General features: G+C 42.1%; 1 protein-coding gene across 1 annotated transcript in view; it reads right to left on the bottom strand.

Annotated features, from left to right (window-relative positions):
* SLC18A2 (solute carrier family 18 member A2) overlaps window positions 1-17673 on the bottom strand; it is a 35199-nt gene extending 17526 nt beyond the window's left edge. Inside the window, exons 1-8 of the mRNA XM_035896878.1 lie at window positions 17574-17673; window positions 15538-15889; window positions 7946-8004; window positions 5942-6025; window positions 3007-3099; window positions 2497-2586; window positions 2344-2387; window positions 2208-2268 (exon numbers count right to left, since the gene is read on the bottom strand). Of these exons, the coding sequence (XP_035752771.1) occupies window positions 2208-2268; window positions 2344-2387; window positions 2497-2586; window positions 3007-3099; window positions 5942-6025; window positions 7946-8004; window positions 15538-15889; window positions 17574-17592 (802 nt within the window). The 5' untranslated portion in view covers window positions 17593-17673. The remainder of the gene's footprint in view (window positions 1-2207; window positions 2269-2343; window positions 2388-2496; window positions 2587-3006; window positions 3100-5941; window positions 6026-7945; window positions 8005-15537; window positions 15890-17573) is intronic.
* Between the last annotated feature and the right edge of the window lie 12 nt (window positions 17674-17685).

Here is a 17685-nt window from a genome sequence, read left to right as displayed (position 1 = left end):
CACAGCGCGAGACATTTACAGCATCCTTGTGAAGCAGAAGTCACTTTATCCTGGCTTAGATATGGAGAAATGTTGCATGACACCCTGACTGATTGCCTAAAGGTGTCGGAGCATGGAGCTAATGCTGCCATCCCAACCAACCGCTTCCCCATCAATATCAGGATCAGAAGTTCCCATCTTAGAAAACAGAGCAAGGAAAACACCAAACTCCTTGGGGTAAGGGAGAGCAAATGAAACTTTCAGACCCTTCTCACTGTAAAAAGCAACAACTTCCAAACTGAAGTGATTAACATTTAGACTGTGTATTCCTAGTGCATCAAGAAATCCCCATTTGGATTGATGTGCACCGGTAGGCCAGATAAAAGGATGAATTTATAGTTGGTATTTGGCATTCAGCTCTGAAAAAAACCAAATTTGGTCTTCAAGGGAAATAAAGCAGGGGGAGAAGAGGCTGAGGTTAGAAAACATCAGCATCCTCCGTACTGCCAAAACACTGGGCAGTCTCTGTCCTGGGAGGCAGGGACCCTGGGTGCTGTACCCAACCCTGCTGGTAACCCACCATGGGGACTTTCTCAGATTCTGGGCACTGATGCCTGGTAGGAGGGGGTCAGGTCATCCAGAGCAGCTGGGGAGAGCAGGAGGGATCAGAGCAGAGAGCGTTTCCATGTTTCTACCCCTCTGTACATCCTTCCTTTCCCTTCCTCTGGTCATGCCCAGCCACTGTGGATCAAAGATGGGAAGGGGAAACAGGAGCCACCAGCAGTGCCTGCAGGCATGTGCAGGGAAGCAAGAGGCAAAAAGAGCCAGGGCAGCAAAGGTAAATTCTCTCTGACACACACTGACCCAATTCCAGGCTACCCAGCCCTGAATCTTTTCACTGCTTTGCTGCCCTGAGACGTTTGTGCAGCCCTGCTTCACAGAGCACCGAAACGTCAGCTGAAACAGCTTCAGAGAAAGGAATAGCTGCAGAAATTAAATGCCATGCTAATGTGTTAGAAAATAGGAACAGAGTCCATCTCTGCTCTTAGCAGACATGGGACACGGTCAAAATAGTGGGATCCATGGTCTTTGGTACCTTTTCTCTTCCTTGGCTAAGACTAGTTTGACATGAGCAGCTAAGTCTTAGTCAAGCAAAGTGCTCCTTGAAATCAGTGCCCTGGTCATATTTTGTGGTTTAAACCAAGTTCTGTCACAGATGAGACCTTGGCGGGGATTACATTATTCTCCAGAAACCTACTTTATATGCTAGATGTACCTCACCTTGCAGCACCTCCTTTGAGCACTAAGAGACAAGGTACTGACTTGAATGATAAATCTGATCTCTTATGCCAGGTACTGCCTTTGCTACTCTTTTCTCTCAAATACTTTTATTCTGTGAAAAAGTCTTTTAAGGCTCCAAGAATTTCTTAAGCAAAAGTGTTTCTATAACTTTAGTCACAGCTTGACCAAGTGTCTAGCCAAAGAGTTGGAGTAATGGTCATTCCCTAAGACTACCAAGAAACAGCAATTCTTCCAGGCATTTTGCGGGTTTGCTTTCTTGGACAAGCAGGTTAGGTTTAAGGAAAAAAAACCACAAACCTGTGAAAGTTATGACTCTTTTCAGATATTTTATGAACATTAAGAAAGGCCAGGCTTAATTACAGATTTCAGAATAAACATTCAACAAAATTCAACTAAATGCAATGCAAAAAGGCCAACTTGCCTTTAGACAGAAACACTCATTAGGCAAACGATACATGCAATACCAAACACCATTCACCCCAGACCTTTTCTGAAATACAATCCATGATCTAGGGACCAAACTCACTACTCCTTCAAACCAATTTCAGTGTTGTTCCCTACCCCTGCCTGTGATGTGCTGGCGATCCCTCCCTCTGAAAGCCATGGCCCCATTCACTTGCCTCATAGAAAGTTTCATGGCCACATCTCAGTGCAGTGCAGCAATTCATTGCCTCAGCAAGCAACTGGAAGTCACTAGTGTCCTCTCAGCTGGAAAGACACCTGCATTTCAAACTTTCTACCTATTATATTTCCGCTGGTATATTCATCCTGTATAACCAACCGATTATTTTTTTTCTTTGAGCTCCATGTAAATGAAACCAGCAAATGACAATATTGTAAAGCCAGCTCAGCCCGAGGCATTCCAGGATGCCAGGTATAACACCAGTGGTTGGTTTAAAGACAAAAAACCCAAAAGGGTCTGGTACCTGCTGCAATAATGATATACGGGTCCTTCAGAAGCGTCAGTAACGGTGTCCCCTTCTGGCTCTATGAAGGAAAAGCTTGGGATTAGGAAAGGCAAAGTGTCATCCATGACCTAGAGTGTTTTACCTTAATACTTACTTCTGCCTGTACTCTGGATGGCTGCAGGACAAATAACTGAACAGCTGAAAAAAAGAAATCAATACTGTAACATTTCTTCAAGAAGGGGGTTAGATGGTAGTGATATGAAAGGGATGTGCTACATGGTGGTATCGAGTCCTCGTGTTTACTCACCTCCATCTAACAGAGCCAGTGCTGCCAGCACCAGGAAAGGAGAACTCTTCCCCACGAACTCGTACATGACGCTCCCAAAAGGTGGGCCCACTGCCAGGGAGAAAGACAGGACACAGTTGGGAAGCCACGTCTCTGACTCCAAACAAACACCCGCTGCAAGCGTTTGGGCATCCTACTATTGGCACTTGGTGACCAAAAAGCTCACTTTAAAAATCCTCACAATCCTCACACTGATCATGACGATAACCATAGTCTTCACTCCCCCAAATACTCTTCCATGTAAACAAAACCCAAACATCTCAGAGACTATTGCCTGACATATGTATCCACATTAAAAATGTGCTGCTGTGGGAAAAACTATTCTTAACATGCACCATGAATCTAATTTGGAGATGGCACAATAACATTACACGTTATGAGACTCTTCTGCTGCTCTCATAGATCACAAGTATGTGCTTTGGGAAGGCTGGGGGTGGTTTCTCTTGCCAGCAGGGCCTCCAACTTACTGACCTAATACTCCCATAGCAAGGCCTCCTAGGGCAATTCCCATTGCGTTGCCTCTCTCTTCATCATCGGTATATACACTGGCGAGCATGCCCATCCCTAAGATGGAAAAAAAAAAAAAAAAAAAAAAAAGAAAAAAGCACAACACAAAATTAGGCTTCTGTGTACTACAGTTTATGCTCATCATTTCTCAGCCATACTAAACATTATACAGGGATGACAGCAAGTATCTGTGTGTGTTTATATATATAAATTCAAATATGTATATTCCTTCCCCATAAAATCCAATTTGAAGCAAAAGGGGGTTTGGCCATGTAAATGGTCTCCAAGACCATCTTATATTGTACAGTATTACTCAGGTAATGTAATGATGCCCTGGTTTGCTAGGTTCTTTGTCCCTGTCTTTGTCACAGAGCTTTTAGATGATGCTTTTCAACTAGCAGAAACAAGGCTTTTGACAAGTATTCACTGTCTGTTATTTAGACTCTGAGCGCTTGACCCAAAGGCCTGGTCACCACTCACAGCTGTAACTGTGGTCCGTGCCAGCTGTGCTCTGGGCATGAGGCATTACGCTATTATGCAGAGCTGATTACTTTAAAAATGAGCATTTCAAGTTCAGCATCCAAAATTAAAGGATTCTTTTGACCTTATCTTCACATGCCTCACTTCTGCATTTGATGATGAACCTTCATTTCACAAAAGAAAACATGAAGCCTAATGAATTTGTATTTCTGTGAAGCACTTGGACACTGTAGATGTAAATGCTGCAGAAGAGTCCTCACAGAGATCAATAATTCTGTTTTCAAATCAAGGTTTAAGTAGGACTCAGTAAATAAGGTCCACAGCTACACAGAAAAAGAAACCAAAATATTGCGTGATTGATCATTAAGTGAATACCATCCATCATGTGCATCAAAAGAGCAGAGGTCCGATGTGGATTAACATGCTTATTGAAAGTTGTGGATGACATCAAATTGTTCGCATGAACAGTGGAAGAGCAAGTTAGAGAACGATATCAGAATTCACAATGAACCTGTGAGATTTGGGGAAATATTCTGGGGGGAAAAAAAAAAAAAAGGAGGCAATACAAAGAAGATATCACAATGTTTTACACTTAGGTAGGAATAATTACAGGCACAAATGCAGGGGGGTTAAATGGCTGATTGGCAGCAAGACTACAGAAAACTTCCTTCGCCTGTGAGATACGTGAAGTGACTCTCACTGCCATTGGCCCTCGTAAGGAGTCAGAGCTTCTTCTGAGGGCTGGGTCTGGTCCTGGTGCGGCACAGGAGGAACAGTGGGGGTGACTGGAGACCATCCAGAGAGGAGCAATGAGGGTGAGCAAAGGCTTACAAAAACATTTGGCAGGGACAACTGCAGGACTTTCAATTTAAAACCAGAGTGGAGAAAACCAATGTGAGATGTGATAATAGTCTTGCAGTATGAGAGAGAGCCACAAAGATAAAGAAAAGCAACTGTTCTCTCAAGTCTGGGAAGCAGAAATGGGTTTACATGACAGTATGGAGGCATTCAATGAGATGACAGAAAAAAACTTCCTCACAGTAAAGGTAGTTAAACACAAAGCTAGATGCTGAAGGCATTTCTGGAGGCTTCCGAGAACACTCCTGTCAAGTATGCATGAGGAATGACAGATACAAAGCTGATTCTGCCTTCAGGAAGGGGGTGGACTAGATGGTCTCTTGGCCTTTCTGCTCTATTTTGCAGATCGTCTGTGAAAAAAAGTCATGTGGCCACCTAAGAACTGTATCTCAAAGTACACGCTTGCACAGGGACTGAGGTAAAGCTGAACAATATTTTTGATTCTGGCATGAATTTCCCTTTGGAAATCTTGATTTGTAACCTTATCTTGTACAAAGAAGAAAGATGGATTTTCTTGTTACTTCCCCCCCTGCTTCTCTTTGCCTTCCCCATCCCTGGCTCCTCATCCCAGCCTGCTCCCTATCCACATCCCCACTCTTCCCACTACTCATCCAGACTTAAATCTCTCTGCTTTACTATAGTGCTTGTTGCACAGCTTCAAAACCATCTGAAGCATAAGGTGCTTCTTGCTCCTTGTTGAAAAGCTCAGTCTGGGGAGTTGCACCTCCCCAGCTTCCCCAAGCAGCTCTGCCCAGATATGGGCTGGAGCAAAATTGCTGCAAATGGAACCCAGGAGGAATCCAGCTGCCAAATTCTTGTTAAGTTTCTATGGAGTGTATGTGACCCCTGCTTATAGACTAGCCCAACTTGGAAGGGGGAATTTTCCTGAGGAAGCCAAAAGACACATTCTTGACAAAAAGCTCTCTTCACCTCCCCTCCCAAGCCAAATTTATATTTCTGCTGCCATCACAGGAAATTTTTCAGAGGAAAGATTGTGAAATGTTCTAGCATTAACGAATCATATTTTCTCCACTCTCGGTCTCAGGAATGGTTGAACAATTTGAGATTAAAACCCCCATACTCTATTTCACCTATTCATTTAAAACTTATAACCTTGTACTGGAAATCTGGTACAGGCAACCTGAGCCCAAAGTGGCAGACAGCATGGTAAGTCCCTGAAAACAACATTTTATAACAGAAATTTCAGAGCAGACAGAGCTGCTATCCCTAATATAATAAGTCCCAACATAAGTTCCTGATGACCTTTAAAATGGCTAAAAATGAATTTAAAATGTTGAAGAGGCACATGGAGAAATCCCAGAGAGAGTGCAGTTCATTTAGTGCTCTGCCGTACCGCAACCCAAATACCAAGGAAGTCTGAAAAGACATTTGCTTTTGAGCTACTTTATACGAAAGGGACAGGAAAAAAAAAAAGTGAAATTGATTTAATTTAATATTTTTTGTATTAATTACTGAAACTACAGACAAAATACAGTTTAGGAAGCTACTAAAAATGACAGAGTCAGTGATCCGTATTTTACTCTATCATCTCTTCTCTTACCTGCCACAGAAGAGCAAGAGGAACCCACTCCTTGAAGGGACCTGGCAATAAACAGTAATGTGTAGCTTCCTGAGAAGGCAAACACTACAGAAAAAACAGAGGTAAATTTTTAAAATTAGGTTAACCCTAACTAGGTTAAAAAGTTAGATTTCTTGAAACAATCGCAAAAACTTCACGCAATTTAGTCAAGTGTTTACAGCAACTTGTGCCACTTTCAATGCTAACTGCATTACTTCCCCTTATTGCATTTAGATGTGTCAGTGTTGAATTGCTCCCAGGTGTCTAAGCCTCCTGGTAACACCGAATGCAAGCGCACAAGCAGTTTTAACTAATTACTTAGGATTTGATTACATCCTGCTCTGATTCAGCAGCACACAGAAGGAGTAATAAGACCTCTTTCCAGCCTTGCCTCCCCACGCTGCTTCATTTCAGGCCGCCCGGTCTGAAGCTCCAGGCGTTTTCCCACGGAAAGTGGGATTTAACACACGCGCACCCACATGCAATGCATGCACCAATGTTTCCTCCAGTAAGCAAATGGGTGGAGAGAGGTTTTACCCCGGTGTTGCCAGCCCTGCAATAGGCGTTGTGCAGCACAGCTGGCTGAAGGTGCAGGGAAGGCAGCTCCACCTGGGGCTGTAGGATTCCTCCCAACAGCAGCCCACCAGAGACACTGGACCAGGGGAGGTGCCTCTCTCTCCCCAAGAGATTTTACCCCAGCTCCACTCTGCCTTTTGGTACAGAGCCCCTGGATGCTGCACTGATCAGCCCAGCTAAATTCCCCATCCACAACACTGGAAAGTAGGAGTGTCCCAGAAACCCAAGCACAGCTCTGCTTGTAGAGCCTGTGTCATGGTCGGTGTCAATAAATCTACAGTGAGTTTTTAAAAATGTTTTTCAGCTCCTATCTGTTGGCCACCTAAGGAATTTTGCCAGACAGGTTATAGCTGGGGGAAGCTGTTATGCACCAGCTGAACCTGAGATCCACGTGCAATCCCACCCGTCCTGCTGCACTGTGCCTCTCAGGATTTTCACCAGGTCTTACAAAAATCCCTACCCTCGTGGACAAAAAAATCAAGAAAAATAAAGGAAAGAAGGATGTCAGTGCATCAGTAGTACTCCCCTCTGCCATGAATTAGGCTCACTACTCTTATCTCCGTCCCAACCAAAATTTGTCTAATGTGTTCCTAAAATGCAGAGTTATCAGTGACTCTAAGACCAGGTAATCTTCTCCAGCACTTCAGTCCCCTTGATGATACAGTGTTAAGCTCATTATTCCTTCTCTTATGTACAGTGGACATGGAAAACTGTTTGTTCCCTTCCTTTTTGTCACAGACTCCGATACACCTTACAACTGCCTTCTGAGGCAAACCTGGTTCTTTCACCATTCCTCACAGGCTTCTAATGATCCTTGATATTCTCCTCTGTACTCTTTCCATCTGGGCCACAACTTTCAGTGCCATGCCAAAACCGAACATAAAACACCAGCTGAGGCCTTATCAGTGCCATTTAGAGCAAATTATCTCAGCTGACTTGCAGGCTATGCTCCTGTTTGCACATCCCACAGTGATGTTTAGCAACGCTATGATACTGTTGACTCATAGTCTACTCATGAGCCACTGCAGCCTCATGATCCTTTTGATAAGCCCCTACGATAGCTAGTTGTTAAGGACCCTGCAAGATAGCCCTCGTGGCTGACAGCCCTCCTATGGCTATCTGTTTAAAACTGTCGGAGCACCATTTCATATTACAAGAACCTGAGAGAAAGATGCAGCTAAGGAAGAGACCTGTCAGGGTGGGATGGAAGGTGATGAATTCCTTAGAGCATGTTCGTAAGAGCTTATTTGTCAAATCTCATCAGCACCACCATCCACATGGAACAGCCACCCTTAAATTTTCTTTGGAAATCAGTCCCTCTATATCAACAAGAAGAATTCCTAGTGATAATTATTATAGATCATTTATTTAAAAGTTCTGGGCCAGACCAAATAAGATGCAGACACTTACTGATTGTTGACACAAACATGATGCAGAAGCCAGCAAACAGTGGAATCTGGTAGCCTATTCTGGAAAACAAAATGAACATTCACATTTCTGGGATTGCCTCACGGACATTTTGAGTTAGGCTTACTCACATGAGAGCACACACCACAAAAAAATGACCTGTAGTTCCTTGGTAGGCTTCAAACCATTTATTGTGAATCACATGATCAAATTTGTCTGTGTTACAAATGCCTTTTCATCTGGCACAGCAGATTTTGTATCTGAAATCCCTGAAAGAAATCCTTCTCTCATTAGAATCAGATTGCCCTGTTCTCGTTCTGCCATAACTGTTCCAAATAAAGCTCTTCTGGGCCTCCATGGGGTTGCCAAGGATATGAAAAGGGAAGATTTTGTCTGAGCATGCTGAACTTTGAAATATCCCAGTAGTGTTTCAATGTTCATCTCTTTCCATCCTCATGAGACAACAATTATAATGAGACACAGTCAAACCAATAGCGCTTTTACTGGAAAAATTTGTCATCAGCTTTGTTGGGAGTTCTGCCTCAGTCAGGAGCACTGGAAGAGTCCCAAAGAGCTTGAGGATAATATTTTTGGTTTCCATGGGTTTAGCAGCAAAAATGGAGCTGATCAAAGCTTTCTTCATCAGCCCACTTATTCATTAGGACTCTAAACAGCCTGTAGAAATGCCTGGTTGCTGTAAGTATTTTCAAGTTTCCAGAAAATAAAGAATTTTCTGTCTGGAAAGCAAATACATTTTTTGAGCAGCTAGAACTGAAATTTCAACAAAAAATTCACAACATACTATTTTTCATGCCATTAAAAACCTACCCTAGGATCAAACCCACTACCCAGGTAGCTCTGAAGACAGTCTGTATATTCTATTCAGCACACTTTATTCACAGCTTCTTTTTTGTAGGATTTCGCATCTCAAATGTATTTGCAAAGACATTATTGAATGGCCAAATTCTTCAAGAGTGGATGATGGTTTTCAAAGGAGTACAGATTGACTTTGACTTCCAATGATCTGACAGTACTGGGCATTCATGTGGGCAGTATTGGCTGAAGTAAATTAATCAATTAATGGAAGAGTTTATAATGGTCATTTTAAGTTTTAGTAATAGCAGTTGCGACATAGGTAAACCAGAATCATTATTCTGAGCTTGGGTTTCTTGTTAATATAATTTTTATACAATTAAGGACCTTAAATAATGGAAAACTCTCTGAAGTGCAGGGCTTGATCTTCATTATATGTCTGATTGTAACATTTGTTTGAGTTTTGTGAATGAAAGAAAGTTAGCATGCACATTTCTACACACCACAGAAATCTCTAGTGAGGAACAGTTTTGCCTTAAATATCATCACTACATTAAAATATGACAAAAATGTAGCATAGTATTCTTCCAGTTGAAATTTGTAAGTGGATGTTACAAGTATCCAGCAGAGACTCGTTACTCGTGTGGTTCTTAACTGGACTGGTATCTCCAAAGCAAATTAAATCCCTGGCACTATCACAGATTTCCTCTCTGGCCTTATGGTAATCATTTTAATCTCTCAGCACCTTGATACCTGGCCTGTAAGAGAATAATACTACCTTGTTTTGTCTGCTTTATTTACAGCGGATGATTTTTCTAAGCCTGCCTCTTCTCTTGCTGTGTGTATAGTAGGTATTACACAATGGGGTGCTAATCTCCACTGATGTTTCTATGTACATGAGGAAATAAATTACCTGTTACCAACTTCTTGCCTGCCTCAGAGATTAAGTGGGCACTTCCCTTCCCAGAGGGCTCAGGTAGAACAGGCCACAGAGAGTTTGACAATAATTGCTTTGATTTTGAATTTTACAATTAAAGAAAGCGCTGATAGAAGTACATGTAACACCCCCCTCCCCCCCCAAAAAAAACCCAAACCCCCCCAAAAAACTGCTGCAGGTATGGCCACTGCTGTTGGTGAGTGATATCATCTTTCTCTGTGGCATGAAAGCAAAAGTTGAATGTCCTTACGCCTTCTTCCATTGCAAAGTAAAGTAGGGTTGTGTTTGTCAAGGCCATCCCAGAGGTATCTAGGATGGACACTGTGGAGAAGTCTGATTTCAGTACAGAAATCAAGCAATTCTTAGACTTGACACAGGGGCCATGAGACAGCAATTAGCTTCTGCTGCAAGTACACCGAATTAAAATTAAGTTATGTATATGAAGACAACTGCCATCCAAATTGGCTCCCACATTCACATTTCCATCACTAGATCAGAGACGTGAGCTGTGAGATCTTCCATAAACATTAATGAGTTAATGTTTAATAAAGAGAAGGGCTATCATACCAGTTCTAAATGATACTCTATCAAGCTAAAGCAGACCTCAATTCTTCCAACAGGTTTCCTACACTTGGACAGTTTCTAGTGGTGGAAGGCTGTAAGAAAACAAGTAATTTGGAAGTCACTTTTAATGCCCAGTGAAATACCAGTCAAGCATTGTTCTTAATTTTTGCAGTCACAGATACTATTCTTTCTTTGTCTTGGACAAACAGGGTCACAGCAAGGTGTGAAGCGATACATCGCGGAGGGAGATGAGGGCAGAACTGGAGCAGAACTCGGTCCTACTCTTGCTACCCAGCAGGCCAGGACACTTTGTCACACCTACAGAGGTCCAACACATACTTTTTCCTCCAGACAAAAATTAATCATTTCAGAACTAGACTCTGTGTGGGCACAGCTACTCATTTCAGCCAAAGTCTTCATTGCCAGTGATCCATCAGACAAGGTAATGCAGAGATATACGGGTCAGCACAGGACATGCATTTGTGCTGAATTAAACAAGTCATTAGAATCCTCTGGAAAGCTAAAAATTGCCTGAAGCTTCACCCATGATTTGGAGATGCACGATTCTGGTGCGCTGCCCCTGCCTGAGACTGCTGCACCTCTAGAAGTCGTGGTTGCTCAGGGGATGTCTTACCCACATGCAGCTGACATTTAGTTAGATATGCAGATTGTCCATTCCTGCATAATCTTAGCAAACCCTGCCTCCTCCTGAAATAGCAGCGCTAATTAGTTGGCAGTTGTGCTACCAAAAATGTCTAATCTGCAGCTGCATTCCCGGATCCGTCCAACAGATATTAGAGAACACAGACTGGAATTTTGCTGAACAATTAGACTTTATAACATAAATAATTGCAAAAAGGAGAAGCACTACCTGTAACAGCCAACTGTTCAGTGATTCTGTTCCTTGGTCCTGGCCCATTCATGTTCCTGCCATGTGAAACCTGTGAGGATGCAGTTCCTACTTCTCAGCCGTGACATGGCATACTCCATCACAGTTATCTCTACATTTTGTTCCTCTGCATGTGTGCATCACAAAAGAATATTACAACCTGTCTTCTCTCTTCTTTTTTCTTGTTACCATGTTCAAGCCTGTAATTTTCTCGGGTACTCCTTTCAAAAGCCTCCAAGAGAATCTGAAGCAGAGTCCAGCATGTTTCTCCAAGGTTACCTGCAGCTAGAAGTGCTTCCTACAAGTATTTCTGACCTCTGAAAAAGCTGGAGTCATTAGTTGAAGGAGGGAGAGGAAAGGCTGCCATTGCTGGAGAACGCCTAAAATACTCCGTTTCAGTCACGTTGTCCCCAGATTGCAGGACTGTTTGGAAGCGGATTATACCCACTAACAAGGTTACCCTACAATAAGACAACCAAGTGATGGGCCCTGTGCAGCAGTAAAATAAAGGTTACACTGACCAGGTTAGCAGCTGTGGATGATTAGAGCCTAATTATCCATCCATTACAGCACTGCAAATCCACTGATTTCAACCTTGTTGTTATACAGCTACACTGGTACCACTCGAAGCACCCCTTGTTAAGCCTGTCCTGCGTGGCAGTCTGGCTGTCTTCGTCACTGCCAGTGAAGACTGGGGAGGATGCATGGCAATAGTATTGTCCTCAAGGTTATGAACTGCTGAATGTGTGTGAAGGTAAGAAAGAACATGCAGGGTCAGTAGGGACAGGAGTGTGGTCCATGCACTCCCCACCTCCATGCTCCATGCCCAGGGTAGGCAGAGGGACTTTGCCCAACCTGCAGAGCTGGTCACTTCAATCACCTGCCAAAATCTGAAGGGAAAGCTTACGTAGGAACTGAACTGTAACTAAGTAGTTCCAAATGCTATTTATTTCTCTGCCTCATTCTTTGCAGGTGTCTTGGTCATGAACATATCATGGTCCTAGCCACTCTCTCTCTCACGCAAATAAATTCAAAGCTGTTCTTAGGGCAGTGTAAAAATGATAATGAAAATACCTGTTCATTTTGTAATGATTTTTGAGGCCAATATGGATAAGCACAAGGTTAAAACCATGTGGTTTTTCAGACTGATAAGTAAAGGGCGAGATCAGACGTGGCAGAGGAGACATTCAGTGGCTCTAGCGGGCTGTGGGGCTAGCACAGCTGGGCTCGCAGCCTCATGCACAGAGCTCAGTAAGAGCCTGAAAAGTAAGGGAGCAAATCAGTTGGTTACAGGGAGCCCAGCAGTGTTTTGCCCATTTTCTTCACTGGAAAGGATTAGGCAGAGCCTTCAGCCTCCCCTTGCCAGTGCATCACCCTCACAGAGGGCCCTGTATCAAGTGCTGTGCTAGTCGTATAGTTTCTTACCAATTTCACTACAAGGCAAAACATCACGTGCATCTGAGCCACAGAAAAAGGTGAAAAAGAGCCTACAAAACTTCCAGAAAAATTAAAATAAAGAAATTATTGGCACAGACTCATATGAATAGGACATCCTGTTGCATCCTGTACAAACTCAAGCACTCAAAGCCAGTGCCTACTGAAAGCCAGTAACTCCGTACTCAACTAAAAATCTACACCACTCTTGAACAATGTTTGATTGAAAAATAAACCCCATGAACCCAGTGTGCTACCTGTTTGAAAAAGAAACTTACTGGGCATCGTAACAAACTGTGCACACTAATCTTGAAGGAAGCAACCAACTCTCCTTAAGCTGTGATATTTTGCTGAAATTTTGCAAAAGTAGTAACGGCAACAACAATTACCACTAAACAGCTTATCAGTGGCAAGGAAGAGTCTTCATAATGATAACTCAGATATTTTCTGTTTCATTTGCAATAATCACAGTTTCCACACTGCGTTTTAACAGATTGTATACGTTGTTATTAGGAAATGTCAGCTATAGGGGGTTTTTTGCCAATGACTTCTACAGTTAATCGATAAATGTGTTAACTGATATTTCCCACTAAACAGTTCTCAGAAGAAAGGCAGATACTGGTTCCAAGATACAAATAATGCACGAAAGAAACCCAGTGATCCTTAAATCTAATTTAGGGCCACTTTGCCACTAAGACTCTCATTTCTGCTGTATGAGAGAAGAGTCTGTCGCACGGGGCACTGGGAAGATGTGCTCCTTGGTTTTAATTCTTGCACTTGTTGGGCATCTGAGCGTGCAAACCTGCCCCTGTCATTGCAATCACAGGCTCAGCCCTGCACAAAAAAAAACCTGTAGGAGGTTTCCAGGAGGAAATCTCAGCTCACGGCACTAATGTTCACACTGGTGTGTTACTGCCCTGCTCCTAACAGCAGCAAAGGGAGGTGCTACAAGAACATCCACTGCCCCACTGACAAACCTAAGGATGTATCACCCACATCCTGGCAGCCGGCTCCAGGGGCGAGGTGTTACCCCATGCCTTGGCACAGGCAACGTGAGCTCCTGAGATGCACAGGCACACAGAGAAGCATCCTCAGGGACATGAACCCCCTTACTTAGGCAGATGTCTACCAAAGAAAGAGCAGAGTTCGTATCTACAGTATGAACTGTAGATTCATCAACAACATGGAGCCTACTATTGCCTTTCTCCTGGCAAAGAAAGAGCAGAGTTCGTATCTACAGTATGACGTAATTGCGCTATTGCAAAAGTCATCAACAACATGGAGCCTACTATTGCCCTTCTCCTGATTTGGCAGGTTGTGGAAATGATGATATTAACAGAGAAAAATAACCATCAATGGGGCAATAATTTAGACATTTAGGAAAATCTAGAAGAATACCTAAAGAGCTGTTAGAAAATATTATTTGATGCTATGCTACTTTGCCTGTGGATGAGCTGTCATATCCTCACAAAACAATACAGAAAATCAAGGTAACAAAAATCTGTTTTCCTCTTCAACTTGCAGCAATATTTGTGGAAAAGTAATTTTGCAGTAGTGTACTTAGACCTGTGTAGGTGGTACGCAGTAGGAGATAAGGCAAAATGAGAGAGAAATGAAACTGTCTACCTCATTTAAAGCTTTTGTGTTTAGATCAGGTCCACAGATTGAATACAGGTTCTGAATTCGTAACACTATGAGTCAAACTGCTGCTTAGCCCGCAGCTGGATACTCTTCTATCAGACTGAAATTAAACACTCAGACAATATACATATATAAGCTACAAAACCTAAGAAAGGTAGTTTTGACATCAAACCCCAAAATATGTAGCCTTAAAGTGTGGTGGTTGCTTTGGGTATTGTCACATACGATAGGTGTTGACTGCTTAAACAAATGTGTTTTACAAGGACAAACTTCTGCTGCACTTTATTTTCTGAAAGGAAAAATTCTTCTTTATAAAAGCAGCTTAAGTAAGAAATATGAAAATTAGTGACCGGCCTAAATATAATTTGGAGTTTCCTGCAGAGATTGATCTCACATTCTCTTTAGGAGGAGTGACTGCAGCTGCTTCTGTGGGGAACTGTTACACAAAATGCTAACAATAAAATAAAATTATTAACATAAAAAACTGAAATGAAATTATAAATGCTTTTTAATCTCCATGTAAACATCATTAGTGCTCAGATTTTGGGGGGGTGGTTTGTAAGTCATTGATATCGGTGCTTATACCCTTGATCTTGGCTCAGATAGATTTTCTGTAAAGTACCTTTCAAACATATTTTGTTCAAGACATCACAGATGTACAAGAATTCAGAAAGAACAGTGTGAAGGCTGGGCTAGGTCATGTACCGATGGAAATCTGATCCACTGAATTCAGCGATGAACATGGCATCAGCAACGTTTGACACTCGTTCATTTTTCACTGAAGTCCACACGAGTTTCCCACTGATTCTTACCTCAGATGACTCCAAACCAATGAACACCCAATTGCACCAAGAGCTGCGCATCCCTGTGAGAGCAAGGGAGGGATCTGAACCCTGCCTACAGTTTCAGTATCAGGTTTGCCTAATGTAGGTGGTAACAGATGTATCATCAATTCACAGCGCTTCATAAACACCACGCTGTAGTGCCTTTTGGCCCCATATAACCATATTGAAGATGTTTCAACACCATTGCAGCAGAAGTTTCTATAAAAACCTGAGGTCTCAGGACCTGGAGGAAAAATGTATGACACTGAACGTATCAGATGGCTCACGTGCAGCTTACCATTTACTTTGGAAAGGATGTGGGTGGTTAGAAGTGTTCACCAAACGTATTTCACTAAAATATTCCTCTGGATAAAGTGAGAAGGCCAGTAAGCCAGGGCCACAAAAGAATTAAAAATACTTTGTTTGAAATACCAGTCCGGACTAAAGCATCAGTATAATGTCCTACGTGAGTGACGTAGCAGAAATAACATACCTGTTTGTCAGCGGCCCTATGAAGGGGTTGGTGATGAGCTGCACTGTTGCTTTTGAAGCAAACAAGAGGCCGACTTGAACATTTTCATTCAGCAGGTCCTTATCTTCCTTAGGGCAGTCAGACGGGGAAGGAGTTGCATTTACTATCATTTGTTCTGTCTGAGTATGATGCAACTCTCTGGGTCCTGTCTTATCAGACTCGTTTCCAGTAACCATCGTTGAATTGTCGTAGTAGGAGAAGATGCTCTGAAAATTGTCCGTTGTTGTTGAGACTACCTTAGGCTTAGCAGTCTGGATTTCTGTGGCATTTTTCTCATGTTTGATGCTGTAAAGGTAACTGGGAATTATTGGCACTGGAAAAACAAATAGAATATATTGGCATCTTACTATCAGGTTATTTGTAAATGGAATCACCACATTTTCTTGTTTGCTTTGCCACTGATTAGGAAACACAGGGCTTTCCTACAGAGCACATGAGTAAGGATTTTGAATGGTGGAAACACAGAACTGAAATGGAAGTTTGCTCATGGGAAAAAAACACACCCGTAACTCAGCAGTGCAGTTTAAAACAAGAAGTTCTTTTAAATTAGTCTTTATTTTTTGCCAGTTTTCATAAATATAAGTTTTTTCTATACAGACATCATTCAGAAAGCAAAATGAGAGTATCAAACCCCATGTCTGAAGAGTCTCTTTGTTGCACATGGCTGCATGAATCTATTCATTAGATTGTGAAAACATGAAAGGTGAGAAAAGCAACTGTTATTAAAACAAAATATAAAAAATGTAATAAACACATTTCTAAAATAAACCACAAAAATATTGACAAGTAACAGCCATAAGAAGGAAAAAAACGTAACACTTAATATAGATTAAGAAATCAGAACTAATGTGTTGGTGTTTGCATATCTCATTATTTTTTAAAGATTTACATTGAAAAGATCATCCAGAAGGGTTCTTCTTCACATGCATTAGGATCTTAGCTGCAATTTAATTGTATTAATATGTGCCTTAGAAATTAGCATTTTGGAATTTGTAAAAACAGATGTCAGGTTCATTCAGTTTAACACTAGTGACGGAATCACCCCTCCTTGTCTTGCATCTCTTCCCAAAAAAGCCCACTTTCAGTAAGTCTGCAAACTGTAATACTTTCTAGGGCTTCTAGCATACATATTACTGAACAAGAAATTAAATGTTAGTAACTTTATAAGAAAGTATATTCCTGCAAAAAAAATCCAAAATGGACTTGCTAAAACTATATATATATTTAGCTAAGGTCCACGTTGTGGCAACAGCTTTTAAGCTGCAGTTCCCCAAGAAATTCAGGAGCCTGGTTCAGGAGCTGACACTGCAGCATCGTCCGAGCGCCGGCTCTGCACAGCCCCATTCGCTTCCGAGAGAAGCATTCGTGTGTGTGTGTGCGCATCCGTGAACCACTAGTTCCTCTGAACACTTTTCTTTAAATTTATGTAAACACTTGAATATGAGGACTTCTGAAACTACTAGTGAAAAATGTTCAAGCATTTTATTCAAGCAAATTCCTAAATCTTGACACTATGCCACTGAAGCCAGTAAAAGTTGCATCTTCGACTTTGATCAAAACTTGGATTATTTTATTAAACCAGGGGGGGGGGGGGGGAAGAGGAGCTATCACAAGGAAACAGGCATCTCCAATGTTATCTAGCCTGTTGTTTCAGTTGCATGACCACAGAAGAAAAAAAGATGCTGAGCTAAAAATACTGTTATCTGTTGTTCTGTGAAGTATTAGTGGTGTTTAGTAGAAAAAAGGAATTATGAAGACCTTTTTATACCATTCTTTATCCTGCAATTAACAGAAATAAAGTGAGGCTTTGATGCGTACGACAGTGTGTTTGCAATACCTAGAATATCATTCATGTTTAAATTAAAAAAAAAATCAGTGCTTGAAAACCTTTGGTTCGAGCGCATTAATCGTGCAGCCAGGGAATACATCTGTCACCGGAGATTATTTCTGGCATAAATCGGAAGGGGGAAAAGAAAACCCAAACCCGTTCTACCTACCGACCACCGTCAGCAGCATGTTGTCCAGGAGCAAGGCGATGAACACGATCAGCAGGATCAGTTTCCGGGACTGCCGGCTCTCCCGGAGCCAGCGGAGGAGGCTGAGCTCGCC

The sequence above is a fragment of the Egretta garzetta genome, unplaced genomic scaffold (genome assembly GCF_000687185.1).
Source record: "Egretta garzetta isolate BGI_Z169 unplaced genomic scaffold, ASM68718v1 scaffold486, whole genome shotgun sequence".
Lineage (NCBI taxonomy): Eukaryota > Metazoa > Chordata > Aves > Pelecaniformes > Ardeidae > Egretta > Egretta garzetta.
The sequence above is the reverse complement of the archived record's forward strand: the minus strand, read 5'-3'. Positions and strand labels throughout refer to the sequence as shown.